The following is an 18,147-nucleotide window of genomic DNA, read 5'->3' on the forward strand; positions in this document are numbered from 1 at the left end:
TGTGTGTGTGTGTGTGTAACTGGAGATTGAACCCAAGGGTATTCTACCTCCAAGCTATAATCCCAGCCCTTTTTATTGTTTATTATTTTTATTTGGCGGAACTGGGGGTTGAACCCAGAGGCATTCTATCCCTGACTTACACCCCTATTTTTCATTCTTTATTTTGAAACAGGGTCTCACTAAGTTGCAGAGGGCCTCACTAAGTAGCTGAGGCTGGCCTCGAACCTGCGATCCTCCTGTCTTAGCCTCCCAAGTACTGGGATTACAAATATGTGCCACCATGCCCGGCTTTTATTGTTTATTTTGAAACAGGGTCTTGCTAAGTTGCTGAAGGCCTCCATAAATTGCTGAGGCTGGCTTTGAAATTTCAATCCTCCTATCTCAGCCTCTCAAGTACTGGTGGTGTCCCCTACCACACCCAGCTTGGATTACATTTCTTTTAAGGGAAAAATAAACAAGATTTGTAAGCAGTACCGAATAAGAAAGTATTTATGGTGCTGACAGTATTTCACCTCACTTAACTTATTTGCTTCTTTCTCATGGCTTAAGATTTCCGCTTTAAAGGAACTGCATTCTCCCCTACTGGCTCTGATCTATTCATTGTTCCTGACGTGATAAGCCAGAAATCGAGATGAACACCTTTCAGTCTTCACGGAATAAATTCTTAGCACTAGCCTAGCACCTCAAGGTCGGGTCTGAAAGAATGGAGAGGGTGCTGGGCGTCGGGGACGGACAATAGACTAGAGGGACGAAGAAGTTTAAAATGAGGCAGCGGAAGCGTTAGGGATGAGAATGCTTCACGTGTTCATTGACCATTCCTGGGCAACAGAAACACAATCATGAATCATCCGAAGCCCCCGCCCCCAGGAAGCAGCGTCTTGGGGACAGCTAACATTTTCACAGGGACAACCATTTACACTTGAGAGTGAACTGGGACAGCAGCCCCTTTCCCAGAGCTGGAGAAAGGAGTGCCTGAGCTCAGAGACTAGCGAGGGACAGGCTGGAAGGAAGGAAGGGACGTCCCTTCTTCTGCAACTCATCTAAGGAAGTGCTCGGATCCGGGACCTCAAGGCTGAAGCCAAGTCTCCCTTCTGCCACCTCGCCCTCCCAGCTCAGCAGTTCCCACGTCGCAGCTTCTGGGAGTCCGGGGGGCGTGGCCAGCACAGGGGCGTGGCCATGCGAGGGCGGGGCCACGCTCAGCTCCCACCAACCGCGAGAACGCGGAGTCCGCGGAAGGCGCATGCGCAGACCCGTCGCGCCCGCGCCTCAGGCCCCGCCCACCCCGCCTCCGGAGCTCAGGATGTTTGGCGTTGCCATGGAGCCTGCAGCGGCAGGCGGACGCTGCGCGTCGCCACGGCAACCGGGGAGGACTGGCGGCGGCGAGACGGGCTGCGATGGTGTCCAACCCTGTGCATGGCCTGCCCTTTCTCCCGGGCACGTCCTTTAAGGACTCCACGGTGAGGATTTAAGTGTCCACCTCCCACCCGTCCCCAGCCCCCGCTGCCTCAAGGGTTCGCCACTTTGTGCACCTCCATTCCCCTCCTCCCGGGTCTGTCCTCTCTCGCTGCAGGCCCGTCCTTGGACGATCATTCTTTCTCCAACGCCAAAGTTCTGTCGTCGTACAGCAGCCCATCCGCTGACACCATCCTTCCTCGCACGCCCCGGGGCTCCCCTTCGTTTCTGAGCTGCATCTTGGCCGCCTGTGACACTTTTACGTTCTCATCGCCCTAGCTATTTCTCACTGCGCCGCCCCGCCAGCCCCTGCCCTTTCCCCTCTAGATCACTGCTTCTCAGGCCCTGCTCCCAGGCTCTCCCTAGGCCCTCTCCTCGCTCAGCCCGCACCACACCCTGCCTTGGCCCCCCTCGCCTCGTTCAGCCCCTCTCCATCCTGGTCCTCACCTCCCCACCTCCCTGGGTCGTTCTTCCCCGCCCCTTTCCTCTTCGGACCCAGGACTCCACTCCCAGCTCCATATCCCGTCTTGGTTTCCACTCCTTTATTTCCAGTAGGTCCTTTCCCCCAGTGTCCACCCTTCGCGCTTACGCGTCTACCCGGCCTTTTTCTCTCCACCTTTGCCTCGCTGGAGTCTAATCCCACCCTCTGCCCATCTTTGTTTTCTTTCTTCGCTGCAGCTTCTTTTCAAAACTTGCCTAATCTCCCCCCCAAAACCGTCCGATTTCCCTGCTGTGCAGGAGATACCCCACTCCAGCTCCTTCGCCCCACGGATTAATTGCCTTTTACTCTACTCTCAGACCCACGCCTTTCACTCGAACATTTTGGTAAAAGATTCCCAATTAGATTGCGTTTTGCTCTTGATCCCAACCCCAAGCGTTCGTAGTCGCATTTTCTAGACAGAATTCAAGGGGAAAAAAGCCCAGACAACAACGGCTTGGATTCTTTTTCCCTCTTGACATAGTTTAGCTCTTCACGTTATTTGATGTTTGCTTTAATTCTAACAAGGTTACCGAAATATATGTTCCGGAGAGTCAGTGTTGAGATTCAGTAGACTATCATAGCTGAGCCAACAGCAGTGTATATTATTTATTTATTTATTTATTTATTTATTTATTTATTTATTTTTGCAGGGCTGGGGATGGAACCCAGGGGCATTCTACCTCTGAGCTACACCCCCAGCCCGATTTTTATTCTTTATTTTGAAACAGGGTCTCACTGAGTTGCAGAGGGCCTCATGAAATAGCAGAGGCTGGTTGAGAACTTGCAATCCTCCTGTCTCAGCCTCCCAAGTACTAGGATTAAAAGCATGCACCACATTCCCGCCACAGCAGTGTATATTTTTAATAGTTTAAGATTTTAAACTCTTAAGTTCTTTTCCACATTTAAATAGTTAAGACAAAATATTTAGTCACCTTATTTTCTTCGGGAGAATGAATTTAAAATGTACATGAAAGTGTGAGAGAATTTGGTTCTTGAGCCTCTTCCTGAATTGAGACACAACATCATAGATTTTTAGTTTTACCGAATTTTTCAGTTTTATGTAATGTAGATAAAATTGAAATTTTTAGCCATTTTCCTACCTTGTACAGAATCAGCTTAAGTGTTTGGTGTTCATGAATATGCGTTCCCCCACAAGGCGGGGATGAGTTGCTTTGGGGTATCGCAGAGAGTAGATGGAAATTCAGGGTTCTAAAGATGTATATTGTTACAAGTAAGATGAACTGTGCTTTGGACATATTTCATATTTTAAGCACATTGGCAAAGTGTCAAGCAATTTGCCTTAACTGAAATTTGAAGTTTGGTGTGGTGCTGCACGATTGTAATCCCAGCATTTGGGAGGCTGAGACAGGAGGGTCGCGGTTCGCCGACAGCCTCAGCTACTTAGTGAGGCCCTTTGCAACTCAGTGAGAACCTATTTCAAAATAAACAATAAAAAAAAAAAAAGCCTGGGAGTGTTGCTTGGAGGTAGAATGTCCCTGGGTTCCATCCCCAGCACCACCAAAAAAAAAAAAAAAAAAAGAAAAGAAATTTGAAAATTATGGCTGGCCGGCCTTCCTTCTTTCCTTCCTTTCTTTGCAGTACTGAGGATGGAACCCAGAAGCATTCTACCTCCGAGCTACACCCCCAGACCTATTTTTTATTCTTTATTTTGAAACAGGGTCTCACTGAATTGCCGAGGGCCTCACTAAGTAGTTGAGGCTGTCCGTGAACTGCGATCCCCCTGTCTCAGCCTCCCAAAAGCGGGGATTACAAGCGTGCTCCACCACACCCGGCTGCCACTGTATCTGTAACACTGAAAGTATGTGTAACTCTGAAGTAAAAATATTCAGAAGGTGAAACATGAGTTGAAAGGGCGAGGAGGCCTGAGGATGCTTTCCCTAGGGTGTCCTGTGAGTTACAGCTGAGCGGTGGGAGAGGCCTCTGAAAGAGCACTGAAGCCACTGATGTTGCTCTTTCTTATGTTTTTTCTACTGGGGGTCAAACCCAGAGCCTTGCACATGCTAGGCATGTCCTCTACCGCGGGGCCACACCCTCCACCCTCTGCTGCTTGTGTTCTGGACCTCAAAGCAGGAGCCAGAACCTCACTGTATCCACCTCCTGTGTCTAGACGAGGGACAAGAAGAGGAGCTTGACGCTCTATATGTTGCCCTGCGGGGAAGTCAACCCAGTGCGTTCTGTTTTGTGTCTTGTGAGTTACGTACCTGGAGCAGTTCCTGTCGGGGGACTTGTGGCCCTGAACACGTGACCCTTTGTCAAAAGTCCACAGTCCATAACTGTTTAAACACAGAAGTTGTATCTTTTGTATCTCGCATGTTAGTATAGATCTTGACAGATGGTAGGCTGAGTTGCAAAGAAATTAGGTCAGGAGATAGACGAGTAGGTCTTTTCTTTGTAAAAATAGATTTTATGATTAGTTTCAAACTACATATTTAATGCCAGGCGTTGTGGAGCACACTTGTAATCCCAGCATTCGGGAGGCTGAGACAGGAGGATCGCGGTTCGCAGGCAGCCTCAGCTACTTAGTGAGGCCCTCTGCAACTCAGTGAGACCCTGTTTCAAAATAAAGAATAAACCACATATTTAAATATATGTGTAGTCAAGTATTACATACATAAAATAGTGAAAGTAACCTCACATTGCAAAGAACAGAAAAAAGAAAGCCATTCATTAATATAACGCCTTGATTTCTACTCTTTCCTTTTAATCTTTCACTTTTCTAACTACTAATAAAAAGAAAAAATCAATATAATTCATAAATGTAAAATACAGAGGATATTTGTCAAATCCAGTCTCCTTTCATGTACCTGTTTGTGTGCTTATACTTATATTATACGTTTCTGTTCTTTATTAAATAGCAAACATTTTCCTCAGATTGCTACATGGTCTTTAAAGGCCATTGTTTTTAATGACTGCATAATGGTCTACTGGTGAGATTTTTATCACCTGCAAGATCTGGTAGATAAATTGGGTATTATAGAGTATAGTGTTTTATTTCAAGATTAAGGTGGCTTCTTCCATTCTTGTTTTAGTCCAAGCGTTTTAGTTTAAAACACAGAATCTTTTAACAGAGATAAACCTTTCCTTTCTTTTCTTTTTTCTTTTTTCTTTTTTTTTTTTTTTGTGGTACTGGAGATTGAATCCAGGGGCATTCTGCCCCAAGCTATACTCCCCAGCCCTATCTTTTATTCTTTATTTGGAAAGTTGCTGAGAGTCTTAGTAAGCACCTGAGGCTGGCCGCAAACCTGCCATTCTCCTTTCTCAGCCTCCCAAGTACTGGGGTTACAAATCGTGAGCCCATGCCCATCCTAGAGATATGCTTTTTGATAGAAATTTTGTGATCTTTATAAGAAAAAGTTTAAGTTATAATAGTTTAAAGAGCTCAGCATTTTACTTAACAAATACTTGTGTGGTGTCATTAATAGCACAGTTTTCTTTTTCAGAAAACAGCCTTCCACAGAAGCCAGACGCTGGGCTACAAGAACGGCTATGCGGTTGCTCGACGCCCAACAGTTGGGATAGGTGGGGACCGGCTCCAGGTCAACCAGCTGTCCCAGGCTGAGCTGGACGAGTTGGCCAATAAGGCCCCAGTTCTAACCTATGGCCAACCGAAGCCGGCCCCGCCTGCGGAATTTATTCCTGCACATGTAGCTTTCGACAAAAAGGTATCATGTGGGATTCTGGGGTACCACTCGAATTCAAGTGTCTGAGAGCCAGCTGGGTGCAGAAAAGTTAACAGTAAACCACAGGCTTCCCAGAGTGCTCCGAGAAGAACATTGTTCAGATGCCCCAACCCTTAGTCATAGACAGCTGAACGCCGGCTTGAAAGAAGCTTTCTTTAGTCAGGAGGCTGATTACAGAAAATAATTCCCTGTAGACTTCACTGGACTATTTTCTAAATACAGTTAAACAAAAGTTGGATGGTTTCTGAATTTGTGAGTTTGTATTTCCCTTACGTTTACCTGCTTTGTGTTTTCTGCTTTGAAAAAGCACTGCTATTCTGTAATGATAGATCCTTAATCTTAACGAAATGCAAAATATCATGACAACAATGGGTCCATCTATAATCAGTTTTCTCCAGGCTACCTCCATACATTCCCCCAACCCAGAAAACATTTTATACTTAATATTATATAACCAAAGGGTAGTATAGCATTTTTGGTTGTGTTTTATTAACCTTTATGATTTTGTAATGTGAGTTGCTTTATTTCTATCTGTTCTTGGGCATGGTGGTGTATACCTGAAATACAAGAATTTGAGAAGCGGAGACAGGAGGATTACTGGTTCAAGGCTAGCCTCGGCAACTTAGCGAGACCCTGTTTCAAAATTAAAAAAAAATTAAAAGGCCCTGGGGTACAGTTTGGAGGTAGAAGGCCCCTGAGTTCAAGCCATACTACAAAAATGTGTGTGTGTGTGTGTGTGTGTGTGTGTGTGTGTCTGTGTATACTTCCATCCAAAATATATACATATATATACTCAATATATATTTTATTTATATGTGCACACATGTATGTACATCTAACTGTATGTAGGCATTACATACTACACACACACATACCTGCATCTGTCGACATTCCAACGTCATCCTTGCCTTTCTTCATCAATGAATCTCCTTTTCCCACTAAAAATTAGTCATCCTACCACCGTCCAGGCAGCAGAATGGCTGGTGAGACTTTTAAGAAACCCGGATGCCATTCCAGCCCCACGGATTCTAATTTCCACATGACTTTTATGTATGACTAAGTCCCAAGAGCTACTGATTAGTTTTTATAAGTTAGCTTTCTTAATCTACTCCTATCCCGTTTTCTTTCTTTAATCTTAATTTTCATTTCATGATTTCTGTTGTGTATAACACTTTCACCCAGCAGACCAACTCTCATCGAGTCTCTGTGATAAGCTAGAGACGGAGAGCTCTGTGATTTACATTACACTTGCTCAGCTTGAAATTATTTTTCAATCTATCATTCAGAATCCATATCATCTCTTCTTTCTCATTTCAGTGAACTCATTTATAGAAACACATTCACATATCCATTCATAGACTGGACCTAATATCTACCAAACAATATAAACTGGTTCTATCTTTTCCTCTTGCTTGTTTTTCTTGTTTACATACCTCTAATAGATACTGCCCAATCAGTGCAGGAGAGAAAGGAGTAAAAGCGTAAGAGAGGAGTAGGCTGAGGTCCTAATGTACCAACATATAAATCCCAGTGCCTCCAATTATTACCAAATAGAATACAAAGAATTATTATACGGTAGAAAGTGACAACGTGATACATATCAAAAGATAATATTCAAGCGGGCGTGGTGGCGCACGCTTGTAATCCCAGCACTTGGGAGGCTGAGAATCGCACAGGTTCGAAGCCAGCCTCAGCTACTGAGTGAGGCTCTCAGCAACTTAGCGAGACCCTGTTTCCAAATAAAATATAAAATAGGTGTGGGAGGCCGGGTGTGGTGGCGCACGCTTGTAATCCCAGCGCTTCGGAGGCTGAGACAGGAGGATCGCACAGGATCGAAGCCAGCCTCAGCTATGGAGTGAGGCTGTCAGCAACTTAGTGAGACCCTGTTTCCAAATATAAAATAGGTCTGGGAGTATAGCCCGGAGGTAGAAAAGCCCCTGGGTTCCACCCCCAGTACCACCAAAAAAAAAAAAAAAAAAAAATAGATGTGGGAGTATAGCCCAGAGGTAGAAAAGCCCCTGGGTTCCACCCCCAGTACCAAAAAAAAAAAAAAAAAAAAAAAAAGAAGGAAGGAAGGAAGAAAGGAAGGAAGGAAGGAAGGAAGGAAGGAAGGAAGGAAGGAAGGAAAGAATTCATGAACTTCAGAGAGGGGAAAATTGTGCCTGAGTAGCAAACATGCCATTTTTTGGTGTTATTTTATATGAACTGTAATCACTTTATTTTTATGTTATGCACTAGTAATTTCTATAAGGATGGCGTGTGGGAAGAGTATTATTCACATTTTTATTTTCTAATTTATTTTACTTGGATCTTTACAATTTCTAGATAAATAAACCTTAGCATTGATAATGAGGCAGACAATATTTATTTTTTATTTTAAGCTACAACCCCAGCCCTATTTTTTAATCTTTATTTTGAAACAGGGTCTCACTGAGTTGCAGAGGGCCTCACTAAGTAGCTAAGGCTGTCCGCAAACCATGATCCTCCTGTCTCAGCCTCCCGAATGCTGGGATTACAAGCGTGCGCCCCCAGCCCGGCATCCCACTCTGATTCTTGACTTTATTTTTCTTACATTTTTCATCTACCACTTTCATGCGATTTCTATTTCACACACACCCTGGTGACTACTTTCCCTAGCGAGGGTTATTATCCTGCCCTTAAAAAGTTTTTTTTTCCTTCTACCTATGACTCCTTTAAGCAAGAGAACTTTATTCCTCTGACTGTCACTCACATACAGTCTGGCTTTTCCCAGCCTCAAGCTCAAAGCCACCTTTCCCTGGGTGGCCAGTCCTGATGGAGAGAGGCTTGCTGGGCCAGTGGCTTCTGATGTTTGCCACTATCCTGGTCCTCTCTGGCTTCCTCTTTCTCTGGTCTCCCTTCCCCCGCGGCCTCCAAGCTGTAAGCATTTTCAAAGTTCGGTCCTGTCCTCTCCCTATTATCTTCTTGAGAGGCGTCATGGTTTTGGCTCTGGCCCCAGCGCAGACAACCATCAGTATTTACTTTCAACTCTGACCGCACAGCAACCCCAGGCCTCTGTCCCTCTGCCCACCGGATGTGGCCCTGATGGGCCCTGGCACCCAAGCTGCCTGTCTCCACTCACCTCCACCCGCCCCTCCACCTGCTCCGAGCCGCCCGCGCAGTGTGGTGTGGCCAGGTAATCTGAGCTGGAAACCTGAGCTCCGGGCACCTCTGCTCAGCTCTTCTCCCCAGGTCTGTGAGTAGCCACATCAGGTATTTCTGGCTTTTGTCTCCTCGATCATTTTCATGGTTCAAATGAGCAACATGACAACCATTGTTTTAGTCTCATACTTGGGCTTTCTGCTCAGAATAGGTGCACCGCCGACTCTCTGCCTAGAACACAGCTCTGATGATTCATTTCCCTGGGAACCTGCCTTCAAGCTCCGTTAACCGATGCAGTAAACATTACCACCGCCCCCCTAGCTGCTTTGGTCCCTGCTTGAAGGTCATTTTTTATTCTTCTTTTCCCTCACAACACACATCTAATTTTATTTATTTATTTATTTATTTTTTATTTTTTGTGTGTGGTACTGGGGGTGGAACCCAGAGGCTTTCTACTTCCGGGCTATACTCCCAGACCTTTTTTTATATATTTTATTTGGAAACAGGGTCTCACTAAGTTGCTGAGAGCCTCACTAAGTAGCTGAGGCTGGCTTCGAACCCGTGCGATCCGCCTGCCTCAGCCTCCCAAGCGCGGGGATCACAAGCGTGCGGCACCACGCCCGGCTATTTGTTTATTTATTTATTTTGCAGCATCGAGGATTGAACCAAGGGACGCTACCACTGTGCTCCATCCCCAGCCCCTTTTTATTTTTATTTTGAGACAGGCTCTCCACACCCAATCTCTTAGCAAGTGCTGTCATTTCTACCTCTAAGATGTTATAGCTAATCTTTTCATTTATTTCTGTCTCCAGTATTACTATAAATTCCCTTTTCCTAGGGTAGCCAGGCTTATCTTCTAAAAATTAAACTGAGTCACACACTGACCTAAAACATTTCCGTGACTTCCCGGCCACAGAGAGAGTCATGTTCCACTCCACAGGTTCCTCACGGCCCTCTAGGGCGGCCTCCCTGCTGTTTCCCCAGCCTCTTCTTGGGGCCATCTTTCCCACACCTGCTGTGTTTCATTGCCAATGGATTTCTTTTTTTTTCTTATTTCCTTGGAATGCAGACCCTCGGCCCCCACGCGCACGTCTGCTTCGGGGTCCTTTACACGCGCTCCTCCTGGCTCTGCTAGCTCCCCTTGTCCTTAGTGCCTGCCTTCGCGTGCCTTACGTGAGGCTTTTCCTGGCCACTCCACTAAAGAAGTCCTTCCTAATTTTATCTCTCACTTATCTTTGTTTCCTTCACAGAGCTAATTTCTTATCTGTGTCACTGCTGAAAATTGACGAGCTTAACATGTAACACACAGGTAGAAATAAGATTGGAAGAATGTGACTAGGCTTGTTACAATTGTGTGTGATGTGAAAATATTCAGGGTCTCCCCCCTCAATCCTAAAGTAAATACAAATAGTTCCATGTTTATTTTGGCATTCTGAGCGCTTCCTGGGAGTCAGGAGACCTGAGTTCTACCTCTGGGCTCTTTACTTAGAGCATGGTAACCCTGGAAAGTCACAATCTCTAGTTTGCTCGTGTATAAATTCAGGAAGTTAGGATATATAACAAAGAACACAGACTGCTGTGAAATTTCATGAGAAATACATTTTCTTTTTCTTTTTTTTTTTTTGGTGGTACTGGAAGTGGAACCCAGGGGCTTTCTACCTCCAGGCTATACTCCCAGACCTATTTTATATTTGGAAACAGGGTCTCACTAAGTTGCTGAGAGCCTCACTAAGTAGCTGAGGCTGGCTTCGAACCTGTGCGATCCTCCTGTCTCCGCCTCCCAAGCGCGGGGATTACAAGCGTGCGCCACCACGCCCGGCGAGAAATACATTTTCAACCCAGTATTCTCCCTTTCTATACAATATATCACGTTATTCTACCTGAGAAAGTGGATGTTATTCCAGCTACTTGCTAAAGAGCTTTTTCACATTAACTTCTTTCCCAGAGATTTCTTTATATTTTTATCTTTAATGGCAAAAGACCTAAGTGCCTTTTTGATGACTAGTTAAACGAATGAGTTCTTTTTAGGTTGGAGGGTCCTTGCCCTGAGCCCCGCATGTTCACATGGCTCTGTGACATGACTCGCATGCTGAAGTTATGTTGTTAGTCAGTGCACACCGATGCCAGGAAGCCCACATTCTCCTCCCTGCCCTATCTACCTCCCTCCCCGGGCCAAGTTCCTGTCACCACAGGCACTTGCTCCCCTCTCCTCTTAGAAAACAGACAATTTTAGAGCGTGGCTGTGACCCCAGAATCAGCCTCTGATCCTCTTCTCTCTGCGTGCTCCTTCAGCAGGCTGCCCAAGGGTCATGGCTTGAACTGTCCTCTTTATGGTGATGGGCTGCTTCTGAACACATGCATATGCAATTGCCTGTTTGATGCCTCCTCTTGAACATCTAAGAGTCTCTCAAACTGAGCACGCCTAAAGCCGACTCCTAATTTTGGCTCCTTACGCCCCCTGCCAGTTTGCCCCACCACAGTCTTCCCCATTACTAGAGGCTTGACGTTCTATCCTGCCAAAATGTTCAAGCCATGTGTGGTCTATCATCTCTTGACTTTTTTCGCCAAACCTGGTCCTACACCTTAAATTACCCCCTGCAATATCTACCTGTGCTGTCACTGACACACAGTAAATCTAAAATGCAGCTCCCCATCTGTCCCGTTAAAATCACCTGCGCCTTGTTTCCAATTCTGTGGATTTATCCCTGTATTCCTAGCACTGTGATCATCTCCATACCTCATCTGGCCCGCAGCCTCCCACTCCCTCGCTGTCAGTCCAGCCCGCCTTCCTCTGCTCTTCCTCTGCTGGTAATTTACTACTGCAGACATGGACTGTGGGGAGGGTCTCAGCGTGATCGCCAAGCCTAGTGAGCACCCTATCCTGCACGCTGCTGTGAGTTTCCTTTCTCTACCTCTGGTGTTTCCGTTACCTACAATCCCCACTATTCAAATCTAATACATTTTTGCTTCTCAGTTAAGCTTTATCTGACCCCGTTAGCCAACACAGTTAAACACCACAGTGCTTGTTACGTAGGCCGTAGTGAGATTCACCCAGAGAGCACTGGGCTGGGAGTCAGTAGCCTCGCGGAGTTTTAGTCCCTGTTCTGGTCCTTAACTCTCATGTGGCCTCAGGAAAGACACTTTACCCACCTGGGTCCAAGTCTTCTCCTTTGTGAAATGGATGAGATTGGACTATCTGATCAATTCTAGCGTAACATTTTTCATAGTTAGATATCTGTGGTTCAAATACAGGCTGCTTCGTGTATAAAGTATCGTGATCATATCCCCACCTTGAGTTCCACAGTTGACCCTCTTTGTCATTTAATAATCTTTGCCGTTTGTTTTCTCATGTTACTTTTCTCCCTTGAACATCCTCCTCCACGCGTTCCTTTTATCTTTTCATTATGAGTTTCAGGGACTTCATTCTATGCTCACTTTTTATCTTAGGCGATAGCCAGTTTCCTTTGAGTTTTTGCTGGCTCTTCCATGGTAGATCCTATACTCCTTTACTCTATCCAAAACCCTAAAACATAGAATTATCTCCCCACTCACTCATCAAGACATAGTTGTGTCTTCATGGAGGGATTTTCTCAATTTATTCCTATAGTAGAATCCAGTAGAGGTTTCTCTTGCTTCCTTAGAAATCAATTTACTGCTTCCTCTACCTGAAGAGAAATATTAAACAAAACGAGAAGAAGAGAAATTTAAGAACTAATCTCAAGGGACGCCCACGCACGCTTGCATAGCGTTGTTTTCTGTCTTAAATGTGCAGTAGATTGTGGCTTGGCCTTGCCTTGGTGCCGACGCTCCCGGGAGGACCAGGGACTTGCGCTCTCTAATATGTATATTTCTGAGCACACTGGGAGTGTTTACACGCTCTCCAAAGAAAGGTGATTTAAAGGTTATTCAAACAGAGGTTATGGGAACATGTGTCTCCAATATGTATTTACAGGGTCTCCATTTCTAAAGAATTGGACTTGAGCCTGTGTTTTCATTTTGAAACCAAAAATTGTAATACTGTCCCCAAATCTTTACTGCTTATCAGAAACCTGCAAGGGGCTTTTGACATAGAGGTGGCGCCGGTAGACGTAAGGTCTTTAGTCGTTAGACCAGGGAAACACTCAGTTGCTAATCTGTACATGCTGGGATTACAGAGTGGACGTCAGCAGACTTCTGTAAAGGGCCCAGTAGTCAGTATTTGGGGCATTGATTTTAGTGTGCTTAGGCCGCAATAGCAAAATGCCGCAGGTTGGTGGACTTAAGCCACAGGAATTACTTCCCCACAGATCAGGAGGCGAGTCCAAGAACAGGACCCAGCTCCTCTGGTTTCTGGTGAAGGGCTCTTCCTGGCTGGCGGACAGGCACCTTCTTGCTGTGTCTTTACATGGCATCTTCTCAGGCCATGCCCACTGCCTTGACTACCCCATAAGGACATCTGTCTCTCAATAGTCACACGAGGGAGTAGGGGTTCAGTACATGAATTTAGGGGTCGGGATGTAATTCAGGCCCTAGGGGCAGCGTTTGCATCTCTATTGCAACTACTCAACTCCACCCTGTAACAGAGGAGCCACCATTAGTAAGAGTGTTCAGTATTACATAACTGCTTTTTAAACTTTTATGGGTACACACAATTATACATAATATCAGAATTCACTGTTACATATTTGTATATGCAGGTAACAGAATTTGGTCAAATTTTTTCTCAGTTATATAATTCTTTTATTTTTGGGTAATTTAGATTTCAAGTGATTTCTATGTATTCATATAATTTTCACGTGTTGTGAAATTTTGTTCCTTTGGGTGGGGTACTGGGGATTAAACCCAGGAGCATTCTGCCTCCAAGCTACACCCCCAGTCCTGTTTTACTTTTTGTTTTGAAATGGGGTCTGGCTAGGTTGCTGAGTCTTGCTACTTGCTGGGGCTGTCCTCTAACCTCCAGCCTCCAAGTATAATATATAATCCAAGTATTAGGATTATAGGTGTGAGCCATCATACCCAACCTTTTTTTAATTTTTATTTTATTTATTTGTGTGGTGTGTGTGTGTGTGTGTGTGTGTGTGTGTGTGTGTGTGCGCGCGCGTGTGCGCGCGCACGCGTGTGCACATGTAGTGTTGGGGGTGGATCCCAGGGGACTTCTACCTCTGGGCTATACCCTCAGCCCTATTTTTTTTTTTTTAATTTGGAAACAGGGTCTCACTAAGTTGTTGAGAACTTCACTAAATTGCTGAAGCTGACTTTAAACCTATGATCCTCCTGTCTCAGCCTCCCAAGTACTGGGATTATAGGCATGTGCTACCATACTTGGCCTTTTTTGATTTTTCAGCTATTTAAATATGTAAAAAAAAAACCTTAGCTTACATATCAGACAAAAAAAATCATAAATCAGGTGTCAGGCTAGATAGATGTGTGCCACAGCCTGTAGTTTGCCAGCTTTTGATTTAGAGAATGGGTGTGATAATAACATCATATTTTTTAGATGGAATGACAAACTAGTAACACACCATTCCTCCTTCTCTTGGGTGCTATAGGTGCTCAAGTTTGATGCGTATTTCCAAGAAGACGTCCCCATGTCCACTGAGGAACATTATAGGATCCGCCAAGTGAACATTTATTACTACCTAGAAGACGACAGCATGTCTGTCATGGAGCCCATTGTAGAGAACTCTGGCATCCCTCAGGGCAAGTTCATCAAACGCCAGCGGATAGCCAAGAACGACGTGGGAGACCACTACCACTGGAAAGACCTCAACCGAGGAATAGACCTCACCATCTACGGCAAAACTTTCCGCATCGTTGACTGTGACCAGTTCACACAGGTAACTCGTGTATTTTGGGAAGTTGTAGCATCTGAGGCATCACTCCTATTTACAGCAGAATGTACTCATTTATTAGGGTAAAGGGAGGACACTGGTAATCTGTCCTCTGTGAGATATTATGCAGGTTAATTATCTGTGTATATGTGCTGATAAATGCCAGCACTATGCAGCAGCATTTTTTTCAGGATGATATTAATAGATATTCACTTAAAATCAAACTTGACCATAGCTGAATCATTTGGCAAGAAATCAGCTCCAATGGCAGTTCAGACAGAGTAGGGAGGTGACAGCTCTAACGGGATGAGAGAGGAAGAGGAAGGGCATGGCCATTTTGACTTAAATTTGCATGTATAAAAGTAATACTGCCTTTATTATCAAGGAACCCCCATTTTGGGGCAATTTATATATAGTTTTATAAATGATGCTTGGCTATATTTGAAGGAGACTTGTTATCCAAAGGAATCCTGAAATAAAACTATTTTTAAGTCTTAAAAATAATACCTTGGTGCTCCCTTATTGTTTGGGAGATTGTTTCCTCTGAATTCCTAGCCTTGGTCTTCCAGTTGGCATTTGTTTGAAATAGTATTGAAACAGCTTAATTAAAAATACTAAATACTAGCCAGGCATGGTGGCACATGCTTGTGATCCCAGCATTTGGGAGGCTGAGACCGGAGGATCACGATTCGCAGACAGCCTCGGCTACTTAGTGAGGCCCTCCGCAACTTAGCGAGACCCTGTTTCAAAATAAAGAATAAAAAATAGGGCTGGGGGTGTAGCTCGGAAGTCAAATGCCCCTGGGTTCCATCCCCAAACCCCCCCCCACACAAAAAGCTAAATACTTAGTGAGACCCTGTTTCCAAATAAAGTATAAAATAGGTCTGAGAGTATAGCCCGGAAATAGAAAAGCTCCTGGGTTTCACCCCCAGTACTGCAAAATATATACATATATATGTTATATATATGTATATAAATATATACATATATATAAAATATTTCATTTTGAATGACAAAAAAACCCTCTTTTTTTGGTATTGGAGATTGAACTTAGAAGCATCTACCTCCAAGTTATACCCCCACAACATGATTTTGTTTCTTATTTGGAAACAGGTTCTCACTAAATTGTGGAGGGCCTAACTAAGTTGCCAAGGCTGGTTTCAAACCTGTATCCTCCTGTCTTAGCCTCCCAAGTACTGGGATTACAAGTGTGGGCTGCCGCTGCCACACCTGGCTTAAAAATACTTTTTTTTTTTTTTTTTTTTTTGCGGTACTGGGGATTGAACCCAGGAGCATTCTACCTCCCAGATACAGTCCCAGCCCTATTTTTTATTCTTTATTTTGGAACGGGGTCTCATTGAGTTACAAAGGGTCTCACTAAGTAGCTGAGGCTGTTCTCCAACCTTGATCCTCCTGTCTCAGCCTCCCAAATTCTGGGATTACAAGCATGTGCCATCATGCCTGGCTGAGAAAGTTTCTTGATGTAAGAAAAGTTTTTTTTTCAGGCATGGTGGCACACGCTTGTAATCCCAGTCCTTGGGAGGCTGAGACAGGAGGATTGTGCAGCCTCAGCCACTTAGTGAGGCTCTCAGTAACTTAGTGAGAACCTGTTTCCAAATAAAATATAAAATAGGTCCGGGTTGTAGCCCAGAGGTAGAAGGTCCCTGGGTTCCATCCCTAGTACCACAAAAACAAAACAAAACAAACAAACAAAAAAAAAAAAAACAAGAAAACTTGTCACTTTCTCTAGTTCATAAATTTTGAATTTGGGGGGTTTTGTTTGTTTATTTTTAGTACTAGAGATTAAATCCAGGGGCATTGTGTCTGAGCTACACACCCAGCCTTTTTTAATTTTTGAAACAGGGTCTTGCTAAGTTGCTGAGGCTGGTCTAAACCATGGGATCCTCCTGTCTCAGCCTCCTGATTCATGGGATTACAGGTGTGAGCCACCACACCAGGCTTCCAAGTGTATTTTATAAAGACACTCACCTGATTGGATTATAGTTTCATTCAACCTTAATTACTGCTATAAAGGCTCTATCTCCAAATTACCATGTTCGGGGTTAGAAGTTCAACATATGAATTTGAGGGCACCCAAACATTCAGTCTATAACAAAAGGTCTTTCTAGAAACTGAGCTTTGCCACGGATTCCAAGCCCTATGAACAGTAAGGAAGCGGCCTCCCTCCTAGGCTAACGGTCCCACAGGCAGGGCTGGTAGACTGTCTGAGGTCTAGGGCCCCTCCCTGAGGCTGGGTGCCTGGTAAGAAGGTCCTGGGGCTCCGAAGGCCTGCTTCTGGAGGTTAGGCTGCAGGTGAGCTCAGAGCACTGCCACCGAGCTCATGTCAGGTCCTGCCCTCAGAGACCTGCCCCTGCACCTTTGCTACTTTGAGAAATGACTCCTTCTCTTGCCTCAAAGACATCCCATTTTCTCTTGGGACTTTTTTTTTTTTTCTTTTGGTGGTACTGGGGGTGGAACCCAGAGGCTTTCTACCTCCGGGCTATATTCCCAGACCTTTTTTATATTTTATTTGGAAACAGGGTCTCACTAAGTTGCTGAAAGCTGCACTAAGTAGCTGAGGCTGGCTTCGAACCCCTGCCATCCTCCTGTCTCAGCCTCCCAAGTGCAGGGATTACAAGCATGCGCCACCATGCCTGGCTTCTCTTGGGACATTTTAAAATGATATCTTCAAAGAGTTTAGGCTTTCTTTCTTTTTTTATTTTTTATTTTTTGTTTACAGTCCTGGGAATGGAACCCAGGGGCATTCTATCTCCAAGCTACACCCACCTATTTTTTATTCTCTATTTTGAAACAGGGTCTCACTAAGTTGAGGAGGGCCTCACTAAGTAGTTGAGGCTGGCCACGAACCTCGATCCTCCCGTCTCAGCCTCCCAAGTACTGGGATTACAAGTGTGTGCCACCACGCCTGGCTTGCATTTTTTTTTTTTTAAGCTAGGAAAAACAGTCAACTTCAGGAAGATTCTACATTTCTGCCAGGTAAGGTAAAAAAAAAAAAAAAGGTGCCTGATTATGTGTTGGATTGTAACAGAAGAGAGAAAAGCATTGATCAAATGCTTTGATCATTAATTCTATTGTACTAACCCTTCATTTCAAGGGAAATTTTTTGTGTGAGTCATTACCTTCAGCTCAACAGTGTAAGAGAAGTTAAGATTATAATATTTTTATATTGAAAAGATCTTGGAGTCCTTAGTAACTCTTTACATACTGCGTCTATATGCTAGGTGATAGTGGAGCCCAAACCAGCATCCACAGATTCAGGCCCTGAGTTCTGTGTATTTTCTAATAAATTACCCAAATTCTTCCATAATTTCCCAAGTTTTTGATGAATTTTTATTTTTACAATATAAACAGGAGCGGGGCATGGTGGCACACACTTGTATTCACAGTATCTGAAAGGTTGAGACAGAAGGATCGCCGGTTCGCAGCCAGCCTCAGCCACTTAGTAAGGCCTCTGTAACTGAGACCCTGTTTCAAAATAAAGAATAAAAAATAGAGTTGGGGGTGTAGCTCGTGGGTTCAATCCCCAGTACCACAAAAAACAAACAAACAAAAAAACCCAAAA

At 44.5% G+C, this 18,147-nt stretch overlaps 1 protein-coding gene across 1 annotated transcript in view; it reads left to right on the forward strand.

Annotated features, from left to right (window-relative positions):
- Positions 1-1,382: 1,382 nt before the first annotated feature.
- The window catches only part of EFHC1 (EF-hand domain containing 1), a gene marked incomplete at its 3' end in the record, with an annotated part of 41,441 nt that continues 24,676 nt past the window's right edge, over positions 1,383-18,147 (forward strand). Inside the window, exons 1-3 of the mRNA XM_080700363.1 lie at positions 1,383-1,457; positions 5,395-5,616; positions 14,283-14,570. Of these exons, the coding sequence (XP_080556489.1) occupies positions 1,395-1,457; positions 5,395-5,616; positions 14,283-14,570 (573 nt within the window). The 5' untranslated portion in view covers positions 1,383-1,394. The remainder of the gene's footprint in view (positions 1,458-5,394; positions 5,617-14,282; positions 14,571-18,147) is intronic.

The sequence above is a fragment of the Muscardinus avellanarius genome, assembly GCF_963383645.1.
Source record: "Muscardinus avellanarius genome assembly, chromosome: 8".
Taxonomy (NCBI): domain Eukaryota; kingdom Metazoa; phylum Chordata; class Mammalia; order Rodentia; family Gliridae; genus Muscardinus; species Muscardinus avellanarius.